Consider the following 20,321-nt stretch of genomic DNA (forward strand, 5'->3'; position numbering starts at 1 on the left):
CATATATATTGACTAAGGTCAGGCTATACGTTGAAACACAGGCCCTACATGTGACCAATGTAGCAGACACAAGCCTCACACATGCCTTGCTTTCTGGGAAATCTTTGACACACTTAGCATGAAGACTGAAAGATGGACAATAGCAGCACCACACTTCAAATGCCCACCAACATCCATCACACTACTGTTGACATAGTGATCATTTATTGATGTTAAAGTGCAACAAAAAGCACATTTATCATACATCAGTCTACATCCTGGTGAGCGGCTGGTTGGCTGTGAGGCCGGCCTCCCTGTCCTCCACCCCTGACTCCTCCACCAGCATCTTCCTCTGGAACTCCTGTCGTGTGAAGACAGAAAGAAATCAATGATGATTAGTCCCTCCCACAGCATTGGACTGACAGGAGGACTCGACAAACTCCACTGCCAAACCAAACATAAAGCAACGATTGCTTGTCTCCACATGAGGACAGTTTTGTAACCGAGGAGCTACTGACACCCATGATTCATGAACTTGAACTGCCACTGCTCTGCAACTGGATATTAGCTTCCAGGAACTTTGATAGCTCGTCTCAGATCTTTAGTTAAGATTTCTGCCGGTGTTAGAGTGTGTTTACCCTGAATGTCTTCAGTCTTGCCAGTCTTTCTTGCAAGATCTTCTCCTGGCTGGAGGTCAGCTCCTGTACATGAGTCTTCCACTGCTCCTGTTTCACCTGAAACACAGAGGATACACACAACACTTTACATCCAAATGGAGTTATTCAAAATATGCATATCAGCAATAGATTGAATGCCAGGTTTTGGTTTGGTCTACTCAAAGTTTGAGTGTCTTTCTAGTAGTCGTTTTGATTAAATAGCCCTCAACTTCTCTTTTTGGGTTTAGCGTTAGCGCCCGTTATATCCAGGACAAATCTTTGATAAGCCTTTTGTACACTTCTATTCCAAAAGCATAATAACAGGGAAGCATTTACCAATTTAAGGGCTAAGATATATTCCCCTCAGAAGTCAGTAAAGAGTGAATACTGGACTGTGTCATTGGGTGGCAGAGATGTTACTCCAGATGAAAGCTTTTGCTGCTCCGCATCTGTTCCATGGGTAAATAGTAGATGAACGATGATACACGTCTGTCAGTGCTGGGAGAAGGGATCCCTCCGGGGTTGTTTTTGTTTATATCATTTTACTCAATCATTTGTTGTCCACCACAAGTATGTAAGTAGAGGGCCATGATTGATTTGTAGTCATGAAATAAACCAATGGTGAAAAAAACTCTCTGTTTCCACTCTCTAGTAATGTGTGTACCTTTTGTGAAGTATATGTGAGATGCTTACTTTTTGATCTCTTTTATGGTTTATTTAAATGGTATCCTGCAACCTATGTCATGCTCCATGTTAACAAAGAACAGAGCTACGGACTCAATGTTGCAGCTGCAAACCAACTTTGGAAAAGAAAAAGAAAGAAACTTGCCTCAAACAAATCCTCTCTCACATCTTAAAGCTCTGTAGAGTCATTTTAACGTAATAAGGTCTCCCTGGTGCTATGATACAACAATACATACATTCTGCTGGGCTGCACCTCTGAGCCTCAAGTAGGCGTGTGTGTGTGTGTGTGTGTGTGTGTGTGTGTGTGTGTGTGTGTGTGTGTGTGTGTGTGTGTGTGTGTGTGTGTGTGTGTGTGTGTGTGTTCAGCATGTAATTGAGGAGGTAACGGTTTAACTGCTTTCACCTTCACAGCATAATGTGTCAGCATGTCTCAGTATTGAAACTGACATTAAAGTAAATGGCAACTTCCTCCGCACAGTTCTGCTCCCCCGACACACACACACACACACACACACACACACACACACACACACACACACACACACACACACACACACACACACACACACACACACACACACACACACACACACACACACACACACACACACACACACACACACACACACACACACACACACACACACACACACACACACACACACACACGTTAATTGATGACAGGCACTGACGGTGTTGAGGTACTGACATCTCACATGTATCGCATTTGTACTGTTTATAGTCTTTCCTACACAAGGCTAAAAGATGTGTCATTTTCTCTCTCGCCAAAAATTATACATACAAACACACAGAAGGAAACTGGATCCAAGATCCTGAGTGATTCTCAGTCTAATGTGAGGTCAGGGGAAAACTTTTCAACACACACACACACACACACACACACACACACACACACACACACACACACACACACACACACACACACACACACACACACACACACACACACACACACACACACACACACACACACACACACACACACACACACACACACACACCCTTTTAGGCGTACAATCAGGCCATTCTTTCCAAAAAAGCCTTGAGTTGAAAATGGGCATTTGGACACTTGCACACTTGTTTGTCTTCTTGGTGTGTGTGAAGATGGAGTAGTTGAGTGGCGATCACTGACTAATTGACAAATTGTGTTAATACTAGTTTTGTGCCTCTGATCCAATCACAGCATCATGTTGCAATCTGCCACCTGGCCGGTGTTGTTGGTTGTGGATTCGAGTGGCAGTGTGCAGAGCAGTCAGAGCTGCAGAGGTGTGGAAACACGACAGAAGGACATATTTAGAAAGGGCTCGACCTACCTTCGGCTCCCTTGCCTGAGGTAGGTCAAATGCCAACATTTGGTGTTTTAAAAAAAAGAAGTGGTGGCGATATAGGAACCAACTGTCTTTGTGCTAACCCATCACGCAGAAGTTAATAATAATAATAATAATTCCTTGCATTTATTATAGCGCTTTTTCCAGTGCTCAAAGCGCTTTACAGATACACATTACACACATATGTTTAATACATGCAATGGTCACTGTGGACAATACCCACAGGAGCAAGTTCAGGTGAAGTGTCTTGCCCAAGGACACAACGGCTTTACAGACGCAGCAGCGGCGGGTTTCACCCCTTGATCTGATGATCATTGCACAGCGCACTGCGTCACACATCAGTTAAGATAGTTCACTGAATAAATACAAGCTTTGACCCGCTTAAGGAGCTAAATGAAGGGTTCATGGAAGTCATTGTAATGAAATCTCGGGCACAAATGGATATCTGCATCAAATCAATCCAATAGCTGTTGAGATATCGCCATCTTGGCAGTGCCCTTCCTCCTGGCTAATCCCAAAATTGAACATTGTTAGTGGAGCATCAGAGCTAACAGCTAGCTACCTGAGACAGCATTTATCACGGCCGTAATAATATGTCATTTTAATAAATGTAATTGGAAATAAACCGGTGAGTGAGTGAAAATTCACACAAGTTTGTTCCTGCTGTTATTTTAAGCATTTTAACATGGGGTCTAAAATAGCTTTGTTCGCAGATGTACGTCTGGGCAATTTGGGGTTTTAGGGGCCAGATGAATTGGTGGAATCCTGTGCAGCATTTGGGTTGCCAACAACGATTTCAGCTCGGCTCTAAAGAAAAGGATATTTTATCACGATGCGTTCCCTTTGCAAAAGAAACCCTAGCAGTAATTACACAAGCATTTTGTTCTTGCTTATAAAACCCATAGACACAAAATGTTAATGCAATCCAACCAACATGCTTTAGTTTCTCATGAACATTGGATGAAAACACCTCAGGATTAGAATTAATTTCATCTTACTTTTGAGTAGTTCTGTTTGGAATTTGAGCAAAGCAATCATCCCTGACCCTGAATGTTAGGTTTGACACATTACACAGCGTGTCTGTAATTACTCTGGCTTCACTGTGGCATTCCAGCAGTGTGTCTGTGTTTAGGTATCTGGTACGCAACTAGTATAAATGCATGTTCAGAAGTCTGTTTGTCTGAGTTTAAGTTGGGCTTCAGCGGATAGTACATTCCAAACTGAGGTGAGAGTGACTGTCCCATCCTTCAGAGTTGATGTTGTCATCAGCTTCCTGCCTGTGTTTGTGTGTGTGTGTGTGTGTGTGTGTGTGTGTGTGTGTGTGTGTGTGTGTGTGTGTGTGTGTGTGTGTGTGTGTGTGTGTGTGTGTGTGTGTGTGTGTGTGTGTGTGTGTGTGTGTGTGTGTGTGTGTGTGTGTGTGTGTGCGTGCAGCGGAAACACTGACAACAACCCTTATTGACCTCACACACTTTTGTCAGGAAAGAGGGCGCTGCTCAAAATTCCCACAGCTGTGTGTGTGTGTGTGTGTGTGTGTGTGTGTGTGTGTGTGTGTGTGTGTGTGTGTGTGTGTGTGTGTGTGTGTGTGTGTGTGTGTGTGTGTGTATGTGCGCATTCCATGTCCATGAGGATGTGCATCTGTTTTGACTACAGTGGATGTGTATTTGAAGGAACACATCACATGAACACACTCAAGCTTTTTAAATGCCAAATGTGTGATGGTGCTGCTGTAAAATGTGTGTGTGTGTGTGTGTGTGTGTGTGTGTGTGTGTGTGTGTGTGTGTGTGTGTGTGTGTGTGTGTGTGTGTGTGTGTGTGTGTGTGTGTGTGTGTGTGTGTGTGTGTGTGTGTGGTGCCGTGAAGTGTGAGTGTGGTTTGCAGGGAATGATAAGCCAGGCAGCCTTGACAGAGGGCCATAGTTGTGTCATGTCCATAGAAGTGAATTTGATGTATCCTTATGTGGTGTAGTGATGACATTACCACTGATTGAACTCAGTGTCACGCTGCTGGCTTTCTGCTGACTCCACATGCTGATTGTGAATAACTACATTAGCTAGATTTCCAGAAAGGATTAACCAGTAGAAGCAGAAATGGAAGAGAAACTCTATTAATTTTAAGTCATTTATGAAGAGAAGTAACTCTCAATTCTGCGAGCTGAGGCTAGGAGCTAAATCCTTATATCTAACCTGGTGTAGAACTAAACTTTAGTTTTCTTCTCATCAGAGCGTCACCTTAGTAGATAATGCAGACAGCCAGGACAATCTGTCATTACAACAATCAGCTCACTTAACTACTGTTTGACTGCCAAGAGCTGCTGCGGTGTGGGTGTGAGCCCAATACACTGCCAGCGCTGATGGGAAACAAGGCTGCTCAAATAGGTGTGTGTGTGTGTGTGTGTGTGTGTGTGTGTGTGTGTGTGTGTGTGTGTGTGTGTGTGTGTGTGTGTACACCTTCTTGCTATCTTCTATTTCTTGGAGTCTCTTTTTGTCCAGCTGCTCCCTCTCCTGTTTCCGGCGGGCCTGAAAAAAAAAATTCTTTATTTTATTAGTGGAATGTTTCAACTTTGAGTTTTGTAATATGTAGCGTCTGTGTCTCTTACCCTCTCCTCCTGTTTGCCTCTGAAGTTGTTTTCTGAACCTCCTATTCCGTCTTTTCTCATCTTTTCCGACAGCCCCAGGAATTCATAGTCCTCCGCTTTACACAAACCTCTCATTGACTAGAGACAGAAAAACATCCGATCATCAAAAGTCATACCTGATACTGTACGTCTCCCTCCTGGATTCAAATGTATTGAGCCTTTGTCTCTGCATGTATACACATCGGCTTTATTTGCTGCTCTGTATTCACCAATAACTATGATTGTGTTACAGTATTAAATTATGCAATTGACAGTCATTGAATCAAATGACAGTGATTACTTAAATATCACTTAAATATCACAGTGATTACTTAAATATCACTTATTTAACGTACTTAACGTATCGTAGTATAAATAACCCTCTTACTGAAGGCTCTAACAACTTTAACAGAAAACTGGCTTCAAACCAACGGACGGTAATATCCTGGAGCGGAAGAGACGCATTATATTAACCAAATCAAGAGTTGGTGGCTTAAATTGAGAAAAAGGGGGAACTTGCACTGTCCAGATTTGCAACGGTGATAGAGAACTTTCCACACAGATATGCATCAGAATTGGAAAAGTTGAATACATATGCAAAATATATGTTGATTTTTATAGTTTTGTTAATGATCTTAATGATCTTTTGGTAGTGATCTGAAAACATCAAAACGTCCAATAGATTTGAAGATAACGTGATTGCATACATTTGGGTTGATAAACAAAAAAAGGAAAGGCAAAAGCCCTCATCAATTAAAAAATGATATGCTTCATGCCCTCAGTCAGCAGATCTAGACCCACATATTTAATACAGATGTGGAAGGAATTGTGTAAATTAAATCGTTTCACTTGATGTTCACTTCTTGTCTCTTCTCGGAAAGGATTTGGTTTCACTCAAGGACATTTTTTAAAGAATGATCCGCCGGGTAAGCGGTTTAAAAACAGAAATATTTTCATATTAGCCTTACTGTCAAGTTGTGCCAGCTTTTCAAAACATACCTTGGACATGGGAATACCCTGAAACCTTTTGTTGTGAGTCATCTTGATCCAGGACAAGTCTTCTGCTTGTGACACATACATATTGGCAAATTAATCTATGAAGTTTAAATGACCTTGAGGCATTCAAATGTATTCAAATCATACATTCTACAAATATGTCAATGAAGAATTAATATTGGCTTTATTACAATAAAAAACACACTCAGGCAAGAATTAGTAATACGGTGTAAATAAGATCTGATAACATCAGATTAATGATTAAGGACTCACCTGTAGAGCAGAGCAGTGTCCACTGGACTGATCAATGTCTCATAATACGCACAGATCCTTCCTGTTGTCCAGTTTAAAGTCTCAACAGAGAGTTTCAGATTAGAGTTATAAAGGTTCTTATACGGTGACGAGGTGCAGCCTGTATGCTAGTTATTTCCACAGTGCAGTGACAGAAGTACCACTGTCACACTAATACAGTGTCGCGGAAAGCATAATAATAGATAGTTTCGTATGAGACTTGCGTTCATTGCATCTGAATCTTTACCATTACCATAGGCCACACAGGAGCCATGTTTGTGACCAGATCTTGACATCTTGAAAGGGATGTGCAAAATAGTCATTATATACAGTCTTTAATTAACTATTTGTAGAGAATAACGAGTAATGAATATACTTTATAGGGATCCTATTAATATCTAATAATAAAAATAATTTGAGCAGTCATGTAATGTTATGAGCGGTTTTTTTTTTCCATCCGAAGAAAGAACGATATGTTAAAGTGAAAAGTTAATTATTTAAAATAAAAGTTTTCATTTTCTCACCTTGTTATTTTTCCTTCTTAGAGTGACACAAGGGTATTGATACAACTCATGCCTACATGCTACATGCTACATACAAGCTACAGCTAATCGGCAGTTAGCCTAGCTTCACTCACAGTTAAAGTTTGTTAAAAGTGTGAATTTAACAAACAAAATCATATTTGTTATTCAGCTTTGCAGGCGATGCTCAGCTAAATATGTGAGTTGTGTTATTTAGGCCCTGTTTTCAGTCTATAGCCTCCTATGCTAATGTAGCTAACCAGATTGTAGCTTCATATATAGCGTAAAGAAATGTGAGTGTATTGGTGCATTTTCAGTCTTGTTACCTATCAGGATGTAATGCGAGTGAAGTACCAAGTTTGGGTTATCTCACCTGTGCAATTAATAAGTCTCGTAGCATTTACAAAAAATGCAGCTTTAACATTATTCACATTTTGTTTTTTGATTGTTTTGAAGTTATGGACGCATATACACACACAGTGTTTCCAGATGAGAAATGTTAAATTAGTTGTATTAGTAAAGTACTAGACTTGCAATCATCTTATTTTGTTATCCTAATTGAGTCATAACGCTTACAGGGGCATCAGTGTTTGTGATGATGATGATGGTCACACCTATTTGGCTGGGTGTGGGAAAACTGTGTGTGATGCTGGTGAGTTTGTTTGTGTAGAAGAAGCAGTGTAACAGTCTGATGGATTGAATGTTGCTTTTGGAAAGCACATGAGTTTTTGCTGAGATTTCTCTGCATTTCCCCTCCAGGATCAATACAATTCATCATGTCCTTAATTAATGAAAATGTCAGCAGGCTGCTACAGGGAGCCTGGCTGCCAAATGAGCTTCAATGTTGATGGATCTCTTTAATAGATGTTCAGCGTGTTTTCAGGGAACTCTGTGAGAGCGCTGACACATTAAAGACATAACAGTGCCTCTGCATCACATCAGGTCACAAACCCTCTGACTCACCTTTCTCCTTCACATCGTATAGTACATTACTTCAACAATTGAAGCACATAAACTTTACTTAATTAAAACATGAATAGTTAAATCATGTCCAATAGGCTATGCGGTACAGTATACTAATGTTTAGTGCCACAGCATGATTTGATAATAACATGAACAGCTTGATTTCACCACTTACTGTATGAATATCAATATTTAACCACGTTATTTCCTCAGTGGTTCAAAAAAACCGCATACACTACAGTTTTTTTTGTAATACTCTGAGTGGAGCGCAGTGAAAAACTGTTCTTGTGCTGCGTTCTGAAACCTGCTAAGATAAAATCTGAAAGGAACATTATCCAATGTTTTGCCTGAGAATTAGCTCCAGACTGCGGGACAACTTGACTGGAAATCATCCTTGTAACTTCACATCTAAGGAATGTCATTACACTTCAAGCGTAAAACCACAAAGAGCACTTGTGGCGTCCACATGTCCTGAAAAACACAGACAGGAACACTCGACCTGCTATCCCACATCACTTCACACACCCTCTCTACATTCAACAAGCTGTGATCTCTGACCTTTGGTCCCTGAACATCTCCGACGCCCAGACATCACTCATCAGCCTTCTCATAACAGGAAAGAGCTCCCCTGAACAAAATATATAGAACAGTAATGTAGCAAAACATACACATGTTTTCAACACGTGTTCATTTAGAATGGCAGTGATTCATTAGAGGTTGGATTCTAGATACATCTCCTCACCAATACTTCACATTGTTCAGGATATGATATCAGCTCCAAACATGGTCTTTGTATTCAGTCACTGTCACTGCTTCCCCTTGACTACTTCATGCTAATATATTTTAATCTACAGCTATTTACAAGTTTTTATTTGGCAGTGTGGGAACAAATGCAAAGAAATGGGATATTTCTGTATCTGTAAACTTTAAGTTCCAGCTACCGATTGGATGGCTGAATGAACTGGCTTTTCCTACACATTTGTGGACCACAGTGTGAAGAGTTGTGAAGAGTTATCAGTATCTCCATGGTCACAAGGAGAAGCACAGCCAGAATAAAATCAAGCATTGACACTAGAAGACCGCAGTCAAAGGCAGTACTCAGATGAACAGTCAGTCAGTATTCAATATCTGTACCCCAAGGACTTTTTTCAAACTACAATCATCTATATAGGAAAACAGGAAATGTCTCTCGGTTCAAGCCAAACCTAAAAGTCTCCATTGCTCAATAGTTTGACTGACAACATCACAGTCTCGGCTAAGTCAGCCAGGTAGCCTAGATATATATCCTCCAATTTCTCCCGGGAGATCCCAAGACGTTTAACACTGTCCTCCCAAGAGTCAGGACAGATCAGTCATTTCAGCAACTGCCCTTAAACAGGGACAACATTTTAGTTTAAATCAATGTAAAGTAGTTCAGCAGCAATATTAATTAAGACTTACTGTTTCAGATCAAAAGCAGAAAATCAGAAGACTTTTTTATTGAGTGATGAGTTCCGGATTTTCTCCTAAATCTAACCGTGTTTTTTCTTTTGCTATAATTTACCAAACTTGATCATAAAATGTTTTGCGCTTACAAATGATTTGTCGAAGGATCATCAGATCAGAAATCACGCCATGGGTGGTTACAAACTTTTTTTTTAAGTTGTTTGGTTTTGGAGATCTTGTTGAAAACTTGGAAATTGACAGATAATCCAGCATGTTATAGGTGAGTCTGGATTCTCTTCACATCTGCCATGCCCAGAAACCCTCTAAAAAAGACCCGCCAAGGCCCCTTCAGGTTCATAGGTTGACCCCATGCCTGCTTGGCACCATATCACTTTTTAATCCCACGGATCTAATTTGCCCTAAATCTCTGTGGGCTGCTGTGTGGTGACCTGGAGTGATTCTGTGAAAGCTCTTGTCATTAAGGATTTCTAACACGCCTCGTGTCTTAATGCCTGATCCCTTGGCCACTAAGTTGTGCTATGCAAGAGGATTAACTCTTCCTTAGTACCCATCGTCCAGCACAGGTTCAAGCTTCGGGGGACTCTACCCGCGGGACTCTCATTGTAGTGCAGCTGTCGATACATGTTTGGGTGTGTGAGCCCACAGAAGGGGACCGTAGGGGTCTGGAAATTCCTTCTTTGTCTTTTTAAGGTGCGTGCATGGATGTGTACAGATAGTGTTATATTGAGACAGAGGGCCCTTCTCCATTCTCTTTTTTGTGCCTCCTAATCTCCTTACACCTCCCCCATTCTGCCTATAACCTGGAAATGGATCTCGGCATAGGATGTCTTCATTCCTAAAATGCAGGACAGAGGAAAGAAGAGATGAGAGAGGAGGCTTGTTTATTTAAGAATGCACAGCGCATAATAATGAACACAAGTATTTTAGTTGTCCATCATGTAAAATTGCCAAAATTAGACCGACAGGCAAATTTGCATCTGCAGTCTCTGGCAGGAAAGGAAAAAGTTAAGGAATATTGGGATTCATCACCAATGTGTATACCAGAACTGTATTTCATTCAGTTGATATTTGATGAGCTATTTCAGTCTTGACCAACTGCCATGGACACAAATTCAGCAGTAATTGGTTTTTCCGACAGTAACCTGGTTACTGTGGATAATATACAGACCATGCAATAAACCACTCTTGTTGTAAATACTTTCTACCAAATAAATGGTCCCCATAAACTGACATTGTGTGGATTATCCAGAGCACGGGAAAACTCTCTGTAAAACATTTTGTTTATGAGATGTATCTGAACAAATAAAGTTAGTTTGTTTATGCTTTCTAGACAAATGTTTGACCAAAATATAAATCTTTCACTTGTATGTACAGTAAGAGGAAGAATGTACATTATAGTCAAGACTGTCTAGGAACCAGACTCTGTGATTAATGACACCCTCTCTCTGTGCACCGTAGGAACATTAATGATATTTCTCCTGGCATCCATCTGCCTTGGAGACCAGAGTGTTCAGTTTTTGTTACTTAAAAAGATAAACAAGAGGTTTTATGACCAAAACTAGGGCACTCAAGATGTGAGAGAAAAAGACGAGGTATTATTTAGAGTGACCGGTTATGACTCCACTTCAACAGGGACTAAAATAACATTATGTCAGAGAGTTATGGGAACAGGACGGAGTGCTGTGCAAAGGATCTCGGAGAGCTCTCATTTCAGTATTTCTCCCTCGTCATCAGAGACATGGGAAACTGGCCGGTCATGTAGGACATGCTACACTGTAAAAACACCTTAATACTTGTCTTTGTCTGATCCTAGAGTATCATGTGTCAAGTATCATAACAAGCTCAACAGTAGGGTAAGACCCCTTTAAAACATTGCAGTATTTAATGTTATTTTAAAGGTAAATCTCAGAGGTATACGGTAGGAGGAATATACACTTTGGCTTTAACTGATATTATGGAGACGAGTGAGAGCCACTAAATTCCCCATGAACCATAAAGTAGCAGCTTTACGGAAGTCCACCGGGATGTTTCATCCTGCGTTTACCCTGCATTAGTGCCATCAGACAGTCTGTTCTCACTTTACTGGTGTACATAGGCTTTCTGCACATTTCTATTTAAAAATGACATTGTTACCTAAAACTCCCCCACTTTGCTCAAAGTCAATATCATATATGCCTGCCTGCTTTTTCAGCAGCCTAATCCTAATCAGTACATTGTCTTTTTTTAAACTATACCAATGATGGTTGTACTTTATCAGTTACCTGATGAAAAGGAGAGCATGGTCCTTTCATTGATTTGTCAGTGCTTTTGTCCCGGCGTTCTATGGATCGGACACCTTTCTGATTGCTCACCCAGAAACGCTTTCTGACACTTTTAGCAGAGCAGCCGCCTGGCAAAGGCCACCCTTGATGATGAGCCTATCTTATTATATAAGGTTTATTGATTGAACCTGGATTCACAAATATGTAGCTTATATACCCAAAAGTTCCTCACACAAGTCAAATCTCATTCAAATGCGGTTTGGTCATTGTTTTCTTTTTGCTCCTCTGGAATAATTTCAGTTATGACCTGATGATGGTGCTAGATCAAAATGTAAGGAAAGTAGTTGCAATTTATCTTCATGGGACAATAGTTGCATGCAATAACACTTCATCATTAAAACTTGCATATTTGTTACAAACAATACCAATCCAATGTTTTTAGAATAGGTTTAAAGAGAGATAGAAAACAGGTTTAGTAATATACTGTATTTTTTAATGGCACTAACTGACTGTTGTGCTGCATTGTGCTTCGAGGTGACAATAGTTGAGATCAGTGCTCCTTTTAAGTTTTAATTCAATATGATTCAACAGAAAAATTAAGATAGCTCCTTCATGTATGGATTTTACTGGCATTCCTTCTGTGGAGTTAACAATATCGTACATTGTCAATCTTTTTCAGAAGCTCTGCAATGCATATATAGACTCAAACCGACATTTTCAAATGTGTATTGAACTGCTTTATGTCCAAGAGAGGACAGTCAGTGACCGACAGACTGTAAACTCAGAGAATTTCATCCCATAATATGTCCCTGATATTCAACACATGTTTCATGTGAAGCAACAGACTACTCTCCAAATAAGTAGCGGGAGCTTCACTGAACAACAAACACCCCACAGGCAAACCATTGTTGTCTAAAATAGAAAGCCTGTCATATTAATTTCATTCGCAGGTCTTTAAATGGTTTCAGGGAGGGAAGCGAGGAAGTGAAGACGGGAACGCACAAAGACTCTTTTCATTTTGTAACTTTTTTTACATTCCCCTGATTGTGACTATCTCAGAGACACTTTTGTGTACATGTAGCCCTTAACCCTCATCATCACACTGGAGTCAGCTCTTCAGGCGTGAATGATGAATAAACAGCGCCAGCTAAACTGTTTGGCTGGTGCGGGGGCGTTATGAAATATAGGTAGTTGAAAGTTTGAAAGAATAGGAATATTAATTGTAAAGAACTTCTTAACTGGACACTCATTTGAGAAGTTGTTGGGGTATCATTGAAGTCCATTGGATGGATTCTCCGAAGTTATGCTCACACTGAATGCAAAGCAGCTCAACATGAATAGTTTATAGTCAAATTACAGTACGACAAATTGATTTATTGATTGTAAGCATTTATAAAGAATACAGATCATGTTGCTGCCAAACGGACCTGACCAACACGAGGACTCTACACTATGGGGACTTGAAGGCTGTGCAACGACCCCAGATTAGCGAGTTAGCGAGGTGTGTTGAGCTCAAAGTCTTTTTGATGGCTCAATTGCCATGGCAATTTATGGCACATTTCCACTACAGCGCGGAACGCGGTTTAAGTGTGCCGTGCCCGTTTTTGGTTGCGTTTCCACTAGGCGTAGTTCCGGCTAGCGGGTACTTTTTCACAGTTTTTCTGGCTCTCCAAAATTGAGGTTCTTTCCGGGCCAACAACCGGGCTGAGTATGCTAAACTAGTAAGAGAAACGCTGGCAACTACAACAAAATGAACATATTTTACCGTGATTTAATTGTAATACACGTTTTTAAATGATGCCGAAGTAACAACATACTGATACCGGTTAGTAATAACCATGAATTAATGCTTTGACAAGTCTGAAGCCAGACGGAAGACGAAAAACCTTTTAAAATGCGTGTTTTCTGAATGGAGATCGGCTAAGCTAACGCTGTATAGCTATGCTCCGACCGTCCACACTCACAACAACGGCCTACAGACATAAATAAACCAGCGACTGTATTCTCCATGACACAGACAGTCTGTGGTTTGTACTTGTTTAACTTTTGTCTAGTTTCTGAACAGATATGAGGAGCTGTGAGCTCTGAGTGTTAACAGCTAACGGCTGATGTTGGTTTTGTGGTTCGCATTGAAGATGACGTCACGGCTCCTCCTACACTGCGTTACTATAGTTACTACCCCAGTTCCTAAACGGTAATGGAAACGCAGCATAAAGTGAGCCTGGCCTAACGAGGCCTAGCCATACCGTACTAAGCCGAGCGAGGCCCTGCAGTGGAAAAGCGCCATGATACTGCACAAGTAGCCTGTTTATGTCCACAAATTATGTTTGAAATTGGCTTGAAAGCATCTTTCACTTACAAGTTATTTTGGAAATAGCATCACTTTATAGTCAACAGTCAATCTGTAAGGGATATGGATAAAGATAAATGCAAATGTTGAATCATAAGTTTACATTGGTAATTGCGTTATATTACTTATTACTACATCAGAATAATGCCAGCAAACTTTGCCTATAGTTGCAGTAGCACAAACTGCATTGTGGATTTTTTTTTTTACATGGTTATCTTTATATGTGATGCTGAAAATCGGAGGAATAATACTGTTTTGATTCAGTTAAGTGTGTGTTCATACATGTTACAGCCGCTGCTACCTTGTGCCTTTATCGTTGTGTCTATGCAAATGAGCTGTGCCTTCCTATGCTGTCAGTGGAGGTCCCGACCTCGCAACATTCGCGGGGATTGGACAGGCGTCACTCAAGCCCTGCCCGCTTCTGCCACGTCATCCGGGGGAGGAGGATAAAGGCTGGGCACGAACATCTGTCTGGAGGCCCTGTATTTTGTGACAGATGCCTCAACAGTCTACTTGTGACAAAGCCTTCATCCTGTGATTCTGTTAGACTGCGTAGCAGTGTATTTTCTGTGCCTCGTTAGACTGCTTAGCAGTATAGTCTGTATGGTTCTGTGCAATCTCACTGGTTAGCAGTGTGTCTTGGTATTCTGTGCTTAGAGTAGGGTTGGTGTGTGTGTGTTGCGTAGATCTAGGTTGCTTAGCTCCTGTAGACCCGCATTTAGATTAGTGACATTGTGAAACAGCTTAGACCCAGGTTAGCTTAGCGCCTGTAGATCAGCATTTGTGTATATTGCTTAGACCCCGGTGATTAGCACCGGTTGATCAGCAACAGCTGTGTTTCCACACAGTCTCCTTTTGTTTAATGTTTTGTTCCACTTTAGAAGTGAGGTACGTTCTTTCTTTTGTAGCCTACTGTGCAACTCTCTTTTAGAGTCCTGTGTTGTTAACCCGTAACAGTTTGGTCCGTTGTTGGTCCAGTCCATCATTGTTTTGTTCAGTTGCCGTCATAAATAAACCCACCGGTAACCAATAGCAATTACAAACTGATCGTGTCGTTTCCCTTTCTTACCCCTAGCAAAGAGGGAACGTAACAATACAATAAAAGCTAAAACAACAGTACCCACAGACTTAATCTGCTCTAAAAAGCCAGGAACATTACTATACAGAGCAACACTCGCGCTGCTGCTCTCTCTCACACACACAAACACACAATCACACACACACACACACACACACACACACACACACACACACACACACACACACACACACACACACACACACACACACACACACACACACACACACACACACACACACACACACACACACACACACACACACACACACACTCAAAAACCAGTGGGTGGTCAATGCTGCGTTTAGCTCCAGATGTGAACTCTAAAGGCAAGAACATTTCACCTGCCAATCATCTCAGTGAAAAACCACCTTCTCATTTCCTCTACTTCCTCTTTTCTTATCCCCTGGTGTGTGTGTGTGTGTGTGTGTGTGTGTGTGTGTGTGTGTGTGTGTGTGTGTGTGTGTGTGTGTGTGTGTGTGTGTGTGTGTGTGTGTGTGTGTGTGTGTGTGTGTGTGTGTGTGTGTGTGTGTGTGTGTGTGTGTGTGTGTGTGTGTGTGTGTGTGTGTGTGTGTGTGTGTGTGTGTATATATATATACATGGGCTCACCCTCGGCCGTGTATACAGGACTCCCACCCAATTATATGCCTCCATGTGGGATGGCTTCTCTAAAATCCTGCCAGTGTTAATACTGAAAGTACTTTAGCTTTAAAATCCCTTAAGACTTTGAGGTTTTTTTTCTCTTTCTGATCAAGAGTTTGGCAGCGCCTGTGTTTTTGTTTTGTCTTCCACTGTCAAGGCCCTCTGCCAACACTAACGCTGTATGACATGCTGACAGAGAAGAAAGCACAGGATGATTGTGTAATCGTTAGCTTCAGATTTCAGATTTTTGGATGGCATCAGATATTGATTGTTTATTTGTGGTCATAATAAACTGTTACAAGTACAGAGAGGCAGGACATGTCCCTATTAAATATATTCAATGTACACATCAACATTTAATTGTATCAACGACTTATCTGCAGCATGGAAATATCCTTAAACCACATTTATTAATAAACTTGTTTCTGTATGAAGCTATGAAGCATGCTTCTCACCATTACAAAGCATTTGAAGACGGCTCAGCATACATAGATTTAAAACATAGTGCAGAACTTGGCTATTTTTGGGCAATACTGTAAGAACCTTGACTAAGAACTTGTGTCCTAAAATACTTGGTATTAGTGGATCCCTCAAAGCCGTTTTGTGGAATGTCTGGTGCTGAACCTCGCACTTGCTCTGTGTATGACCTGCTCTTTTAAAGTAATGTCTAATCCTCAGAGAGTCAGAGCCTTGGGCATGAGAGCTGGGAGGAAATATATGATTATCACAGTTTCCACACGCAATGAAAATACATGAATGTTTGGATGTTTGAGAACTGTACCATGTTACCAAGTGTTTGAATATAGATGGATTACCTCTTTTGGACAGATTACCCCCAATGGAAATATATAACATTTAACTGTTGATATAAAACCTGTCCACCTCCATGCAATCAGTAGGATGTATCTGAGTGAGATATGTACCAAATGTTGAGGACATTTATTTCACTCTAAAACTCTTTTGTTAAATTGGGAGAGGAAGTCAATGTAGCAGGCTGACATGATTCATGGAACTTTTTCAAATCAATCACTAACTAAGTGACACATTTTTGGGCCCCCAAGAGTTTGAGGCCCCAGGGCAGATGTTGGACAATTTAGCCAAACACATGCTCGATCTGAGTCACTGCATGTCATCAAAGAAGCCGTTCTGTGTGTCATTCTGATTTAATGAAATATTTTGTAGGAAAAAAGATAACAGAGGCTCCTTGTGCGTCTATAATGAACTCCATTATGCTTTTTAAATGCCTGTTTTCCAAAGCCAATTTCGTTCACACCATAATGGTAGTTTTGAAGATCTCAAGAGGATAGGTGCATTTAGCTGTTCATTGGTTTAGATAAATGTCATGTAACTGTGTCACTCACTAAATAACTTTCCTTGCACAAATGTTCTGTATTATTGGTTTTCATTTAGCCTCATTGAAGACACCCTAAACCCACACGACTATCTTATGATCAGTCATTTAAATGTTTGCCTTTCAAATAGCAGACTAATCCTTGTATATACTTCGTAGAGCCCACATTTTCTCCATTGCCAAAAAGGTTCTCATCTTCCATTATGGTCCATGTTTGTTGTTTAATCTTTGATTTCTTGATAAAATAACCAAACATTCATTTTTGAATGAAGCTTGATAATGACAGCCAAGATGAACATATGGATGGAAGCAAATCTTCTTATGAACTATGTTGGCTTTGAAGACCAACTTTCAAAGTCTGTTGGCTCAGAGGGAGTTTTCTACCATTAACTAATGGGTGAGCTCCAGTCAGATTTACAGTAACAACAATGAGCCTAATTGACAGTTGCCTAATCCCGCCCCCACCTCTTGTCCTTGTTATGATCCTGCCATCTGTAAACACTCTAACACCCTAACACCAAAGCCAAGCCGCTATGGTTTCTGTAGGCACATGCATCTTGGGTGGGAGATGCATAGAAGCTTGGAGTTTACAAACCATAGAACGTTTTATTTTGATGATTTGTAACACTACTGGCAGTGCCGGAAAGTAATGTCACAAAATATTGTTGAATATTCATTATTTTGGAGTTAAATAAACAGTAGAAAGGTTAGTCCCTTTGAGTTTTGACCCTCATTGATCCTCATGTTATAACAATGCTGTCAATCAAACCATGTAACAGAAAGGTTTAGGGGTGGTTTTCTCTGGATATGTTTCAGCAGCGCAACACGTAATCATTCTGGCAGCTCTTACAATCACCTTTGCCATGTTCCCTTACTAATACTGTGTGGAGGTGTGAGATCACAGATTACACGAGACTGCACTTGTAGCTCTGCCTGTAAGAGAAGGGATGAAATAGCCGATGGGAGAGAAAGGATGGCATAATCATTCAGAACAAATCTGGTTCTTTTGGGGGAGTATTCATGAATTGTATTGCCACGACAACAGTGAAACACATTGTAGTAAATTATTAACAACTTCTAAACTGCCAGTATGCTTCAGTACTATCAGAGATGTTACTGCTCAGTCCGACTCAGAGACCTGGATAGGTTTCTTTCATTCCCTAAAATGGACCCATTACACATAAAGCTCTTTCAACGTAAGCACACATTAAGTCATCACAGTGAAGGGGTTACTGATCTGCTCCCTTTGCAACCTGACAAGTGTTAGGCTTATCTCAGAATAGGACATTACTGGCTCAAATCCCAGCTCTGCATGTATGTACATCTCCTTAAATCAGCTTTACCCTTCTGTAAAACCCTGTGGTCATTAGGGACGGCACATTCTCACTCCGACTGCTTCCCTCACCTGCCCCAAATTAATAACAAATTGTAAGTTTGGCATTTCTACGCTTCAAAAGAGGCACATGGCCGCTGCCGAAGGACCATAGGGTTTTTAAAAAGCTGAGAGGGTAACCATGATGGTAATGTAATAAAGGTTGTCACATTTTGGGTAGAGCTTTGGTAAGAGGTAATCAGCAGGGATGACCTCATGACTTGGCAAACATCACCGCCAAGCTTTGTGCCTCTTATCAATTGCGTCAAACTTTGTTGGCAACAACAAAAGCTTCAGTAGCAACTTCAAAAGGCAATAATCTTCCGTAAGAATACAACTGTCTCATGAACATACATCATTTACTAGCAGCTCAAAACCCGTGGTCAAATGCAGGATGGCTGCACATTTGTTTACCATTACAAGTTGGGCTCCATTGGTTTGTTGTTGTAATGTAGTACCAGTGATATGCATATCCATTTTAAATCAGGGTCCAAAATCTACTCTTGAATTCAGAATTAAAGTATGGGTCTATTTTCCCCAAGTTCGCCTCAATTTCCCACAAAAGGTCCTATTTTTTATTATATTGAGGGAAGCCATCTTCATTTCAGAAGTTGTTAGAAATTGTTAAGCACTCTTTGCTCGCGAGGCACAAGATGGATGAATAAACTATCACCAGAAGAATGGCGATTGGCGATTATATAGCCAAGTGGTAAGGTAATCTTAGACAATTAATAATGTTACCTGTTTGGCACTGAGCGTTGGTATTGGCCATTAACCATGAAATGCAAAATCATTCAATAAGGACATTCTTCCTGGATATGCTCGGATAGTAGGAACTGCCACTCTGCAGTACAGAATAACTTGGGTAGCAGTTCTTTATAGGGAAAAAACACATACTTGCTCACCGCTCAGCACCCAAATCAACAAAAAAAGGAATGTCACACTCTTATTCAGTGCTCCAGCATGTTTTTAATCAGAAACTATGCTTCAGGAAGACTAAAACCAGTGCTTGAGTTTCACAAACTGCTGCAGAAAATGTCTGCAGTGAGTTCACAAAGTTCAGAGTGATAATAACCAAAGGCATGGAGCCAACACTTACAGAACTTAATACAATTAGCATAAGACCTTAATATAGACTGTACAGTATCTGTATGTCATGGCACAGTCATGTACAGTCCAGTACACATTAAATCAATAGGTAGTTTAAAGTGTCTGAGCAAATCAGGTGCCATGTTGACGATTCTTAGCCGAATGGTAAAATATTTGGCCTGAAATAAGGCACTAAATGGAAAATCCAACCTCATCTATGGAGTGTTTACTCCACTGATAGCTTCTTTATAACTTCCACTATCACTTTACACAATCTGTGAATACTTTGGTATTCATGATTTATATACCATTAGCATTACCCCTCAATTGTTCAACAAGACTGTTGGGGTTGCAGAAACTTAAACCTTGGTATCTTTCAGGACCTTCACTTACCAAGAGGCTATAACTTACACCTAACTTAACACCTTTAGAGCAATGACATGTAGGTGTTGACTGGCATTACTGCATATTACTACGATGGTCTTTATGTAACGTAAAAGAAAGGCTAACTCAAGACTAGTAGCCTGTCGGTAAAGCCTGTTTTTGATACGATGGCTCAATTAATGTTGATTTTTTTCACAAAAAGTGACTTATTTATAGTTACGTAACCAACTTTAATGTTTAAAAGTGGATTTTTCCTTTAAAATAAGGATTCTTTGATAAAATCCAATGAACTTGAA

At 40.5% G+C, this 20,321-nt stretch overlaps 1 protein-coding gene across 1 annotated transcript; it reads right to left on the reverse strand.

Moving 5' to 3' along the window:
• Positions 1-250: 250 nt before the first annotated feature.
• LOC117468412 (uncharacterized) lies at positions 251-6,361 on the reverse strand. The gene is made up of 5 exons (XM_034112498.1): positions 6,281-6,361; positions 5,264-5,380; positions 5,115-5,183; positions 618-713; positions 251-340 (listed from the first exon to the last, which is right to left on the reverse strand). The coding sequence occupies exons 1-5, from the start codon at positions 6,359-6,361 to the stop codon at positions 251-253; spliced, it is 453 nt and encodes a 150-aa protein (XP_033968389.1).
• Positions 6,362-20,321: the final 13,960 nt, after the last annotated feature.

The sequence above is a fragment of the Pseudochaenichthys georgianus genome, chromosome 23 (assembly GCF_902827115.2).
Source record: "Pseudochaenichthys georgianus chromosome 23, fPseGeo1.2, whole genome shotgun sequence".
Classification (NCBI taxonomy): domain Eukaryota; kingdom Metazoa; phylum Chordata; class Actinopteri; order Perciformes; family Channichthyidae; genus Pseudochaenichthys; species Pseudochaenichthys georgianus.

Bases quoted from the DNA above. Each gene is read 5' to 3' on its own strand.
- LOC117468412 (XM_034112498.1), bottom strand. From the start codon at position 6,361: ATGTATGTGTCACAAGCAGAAGACTTGTCCTGGATCAAGATGACTCAC. The intron at 5,381-6,280 runs GTATGTTTTGAA...TTCTGTCTCTAG, and splicing joins AGGGTATTCCCATGTCCAAG to TCAATGAGAGGTTTGTGTAA. The intron at 714-5,114 runs GTGTACACACAC...TCTGTGTTTCAG, and splicing joins AAATAGAAGATAGCAAGAAG to GTGAAACAGGAGCAGTGGAA.